At 58.9% G+C, this 4226-nt stretch overlaps 1 protein-coding gene across 1 annotated transcript; it reads left to right on the plus strand.

Annotated features, from left to right (window-relative positions):
- The first annotated feature begins 1551 nt into the window (after positions 1-1551).
- ADRA2C (adrenoceptor alpha 2C) lies at positions 1552-3559 on the plus strand. The gene has a single exon (XM_005518053.3). It carries the CDS (start codon positions 1609-1611, stop codon positions 2941-2943), a length of 1335 nt encoding a protein of 444 aa, XP_005518110.1. The 5' UTR covers positions 1552-1608; the 3' UTR covers positions 2944-3559.
- Positions 3560-4226: the final 667 nt, after the last annotated feature.

The following is a 4226-nucleotide window of genomic DNA, read 5'->3' on the forward strand; positions in this document are numbered from 1 at the left end:
CCAACCAAACAACCCAAAACTTTCAGAGTAAACTGCTTACAGAATAGGATAACAGGATCATAATATCCGGAGGAATTTTCCTTCCTATCAGAGCTCAGCATATTCACTTTCAAGCTTTTATAGTCCAATCTAAGAAGTTATGCAAAGAGAACAGCGGAGCCAGCGCTTGGTTGCAGCACAAAGGTAACAGGAAAAGAATATGCCTTCTGCCTCCCTAAAGCCCGGGCTATTCGCTTGCAACTTGCGGATCGTAACAAGTATTTCATTCTTTTAAAAGTTTTACATTTAAAGAGATGCTGCCTTGGATGTACGTGCCTTCACTAGGCACAGGTTCGCACTATAAAGAATATGATCCGGGCACAATGAGTGAACGCGTCCCAGACTGCCGCTCCCTCGGGGACACCGCCTTTCTGGGTCCGGCGGGGCTCAGGAGAGCGGCGCGGGGCAGCGGCTCAGCCTGGGGATGCGCGCAGGCCGGGCAGGGGAGGGGTCGGGCAGGGGGCTGAGGCTGAGCAGGGCGAGCAGTTCCAGCCCTGAGCCCGATCCCGTTCCAGCCCTGAGCCCGATCCCGTTCCAGCCCTGAGCCCGATCCCGTTCCAGCCCTGAGCCCGATCCCGTTCCAGCCCTGAGCCCGATCCCGTTCCAGCCCTGAGCCCGATCCCGTTCCAGCCCTGAGCCCGATCCCTTTCCCGCCCGGGGCTCCGGCCCGGCCCAGGGCGCCCCCCAGCGCGCGAGGCGGGCGCTGCAGGCAGCGAACCCCCGGCCCCGGGAGCGCAACTTGCGCCGCCGCCCCTCGCACCGGCCCCTGCCACCCGCCGTGACACCGGCCCCGGCCATCGCCATCGCACCGGCTCCTGCCACCCCCGGGGCGGCCGCAGAGCCCCCGCCGAGCCGCACCGCGCCGGGGCAGAAACACCTGTCCGGCCGCCGAGCGGCGGTGAGCGCCGCGGCAACGCTCCGACCGCTGCTCCCGGGGCCCGCCGCGGGGAGTCTCCCGTCGGGCCGGCCGCGGGGCGCTCGGGGAGCGGGACGGGAGCGGGACGGGCGCGGCGGAGGCGCGCGGGGCGCTCCTGCGCCCGCGGGGGGTTCCGCCGGGGCGGGCGCGGCGGCCGCACCTGCGGGCACTGAGCATGCGCGCGGCGCGGGGCACGCCGCGATTGGGAGCGCGGAGCCAGAGTGGGACGGAGCCGCCGGGAGCCGCTCCATGGGAGTTGATGCCGACGCTGCCGCCGCCTCGGACCCCGCGCCCTGCGAGGATCCAGCTCCCGCCGGGGACTCCCGCCGGCCGCGCGGCGTCTTCTCCGGAGCCGCGGGCTGCCCGGAGCCGGGCATGACAGGGCGGGCGGCGGGGGCCAGCCGTGCCCCGCTGCCCCCTCGCCGGGGGCCGGGCGGAGGCGGCGCCGCCGCGCTCCCTGCCGCGCCGGGGGTGCGCCGCCCGGCCGTGCCCTGAGGAGCGGCGGCGGGGGGACGCGGGCGGCTCGGCGGCGGAGCGGCCGCGGGGCCGGCGGCGGGGCGCGATGGGGGCGGCGGGGCGGCGGCGGCGGGGCGGCGGGGCGGGGCGGGGGCTCCGCCGGGCTCTCTAGGACGCCGGAGCCCCGCACACCCACCATGGATCTGCTGCTGTTGGTGAACACGAGCCTGGGCTCCCCCAACGAGTCCCTGGCGCTGCCCCCCGCCTCGCCGTCCTCCTCGGCCCTCCTGCAGCCGCCCTCCCCCTACTCGCCGGCGGCCGTGGCCAGCCTGGCGGCGGTGGTGGGCTTCCTCATCGTCTTCACCATCGTGGGCAACGTGCTGGTGGTGATAGCTGTGCTCACCAGCCGGGCGCTGAGAGCCCCCCAGAACCTCTTCCTGGTGTCCCTGGCCAGCGCGGACATCCTGGTGGCTACCCTGGTCATGCCTTTCTCCTTGGCCAACGAGCTTATGAATTACTGGTACTTCGGCAAGGCTTGGTGTAACATTTACCTGGCGCTGGACGTGCTGTTCTGTACCTCGTCTATCGTCCACCTGTGCGCCATCAGCCTCGACAGGTATTGGTCGGTCACACAGGCGGTGGAGTACAACCTCAAACGGACACCGCGGCGGATCAAGGCCATCATCCTCACCGTGTGGCTCATTTCAGCCATCATCTCCTTCCCGCCATTGATCTCCGTGTACCGGGACCCCGAAGGAGATGTTTTTCCCCAGTGCAAGCTCAATGACGAGACATGGTACATCCTTTCTTCTTGCATTGGCTCTTTCTTTGCCCCCTGCCTCATCATGGTGTTGGTCTATATCCGCATCTACCGCGTGGCCAAGCTAAGGACCAGGACCCTCTCTGAGAAGCGTACAATGCCCGAGGGGTCCTCCCAGACTGAGAACGGCTTGAGCCGTGCTGCTGGTGGCTGCACGTCCCTGAGGATGCAGCTGGGAGAGAACGGACATTATTCAGTGCACCACTGGCGCAAAGCCTCTGAGCTGGAGGACATTGAGCTGGAGGAGAGCAGCACCTCAGAGAGCAGGCGGAGGCGGAGTCGGGAGGAGCATCGCCGCAAAAGCAAGAGCCAGTCCTTCTCCTACTCATACTCCTCCAAGCACTCCAGTAGCCGTCTGTCCCGTGCGAGCAATCGCTCCATGCAGTTCTTCTCGTATCGCCGTCGCCGGAAGCGTAGCAGCATCTGCCGTAAGAAAGTTGCCCAGGCCCGGGAGAAACGCTTCACTTTTGTGCTGGCTGTGGTCATGGGGGTCTTTGTAGTTTGCTGGTTCCCTTTTTTCTTCAGCTACAGCCTCTATGGTATTTGCCGGGAGGCATGTGAGGTCCCTGAGACTCTCTTCAAGTTCTTCTTCTGGATTGGGTATTGCAATAGCTCCCTCAACCCAGTCATCTACACCATCTTCAACCAGGACTTCCGCAGGTCCTTTAAACACATTCTTTTTAAGAAGAAAAAGAAGAACTTCCGGCATTGAGCTGGAGGGATGGATTTGCCTTGAGCAGGAGTAGAGTTAAAAGAGAAGGTTCAGTGCCGGAAAAGAAGGGAGGAAAGAGAACATGGGGCTTGGGCTTAGGGAGTGGGGAGAGGGCTCACCCCCTCAGTGGAGCAGGGTGATGCTGTGGGGGACAGGGATGGTGTCAGGCTGAGGGCACTCGCTGTGGTCCAGAATGGTGACATGGTGCTGGGGACACAGCGCTGGAGTGTGGAGGGGTAAAGCGGGAGGGAGTGATTGTCTTTGAACCCTGACAGAAGGCACAGAGAGCCCACAGAGGAAAGCAGGCTGAGACACTGAGTTTGGGAAGCAGTGAGCTTTCATGGGCTCTGGAATTTTGTGGGAAAACAAAAAAACATCAAAAGGAAAGGGTTAAGTGGCATTGGTGGTGGAGATTTGAGGATTTTATAAATAGGGCAGCTGGGGCCTATGGTGGATTTGTCCCAGTAAGAAATTAGCTTTTACTGCTTGTGTGGGGAGAGTGCAAAGTGCCAGGTGCTGACAGTGTTTTGAGTTATGAAAGGATTTAAATGTTTGCCAAAAAAACCCTAAAGAACAATCCAAACTCTTTTCTAAATAAACCTTTGTACTGTTAAAACCTTCTGAATCATGATTTTGCACAAGGGATGAATTCAAACAAAGCATGGGGTTTTCTTTTCCTTTGGAGGGGTCTTTGTAGATCTGGATGGGAAATATTTATCCTATCTTCCAATAGTTTTTGATTAGTCAGTGAGACAAACCTGGGAGTCTTGCATTTTTTCATGAACTATGAAAAAGAGCACATATACCCCATGACCTCATTTCCTCCTGCTGGATCACCAGGCAGTAAATTCCTGCTCCATCCTTCTCAGATCAGTGACCTAAGGACCTTGCTGTCCTGGAGCAGATAGTGAAAAAAAAAAAAAACAACATTCTGGTGAACTCGCCTAATATTTTTTGAGATAAAATTAAAAAAAAAATAGATAAGTTGAGTTTCCACTTCTATGTGCCCAGAGGAACTTTTCCTCCTCTGTTTTTCAGTCTCCCTTCAAAGGCTAATCTCAGGGCTGGATGCATGCTCCTCATTCTCAGAGATGCAATTGAAGGCATTCTGATATGCAGGTTTTCAGAGGGAGAGCAATCACTCCACTACTAAGGTCTTTTAATCCTTCATATTTACAGTCCTAGAGCAACTAAATCCTTTATATATATATATATATATATATTTTAATGAGAAGCAGGCATTGCAGGTTGTCAGCGGTGTATGTGAACAAATGCCAAAAGGA

This window comes from Pseudopodoces humilis, chromosome 6 (assembly GCF_049639895.1).
Source record: "Pseudopodoces humilis isolate 2021_Gansu_Grassland_sample_001 chromosome 6, ASM4963989v1, whole genome shotgun sequence".
Lineage (NCBI taxonomy): Eukaryota > Metazoa > Chordata > Aves > Passeriformes > Paridae > Pseudopodoces > Pseudopodoces humilis.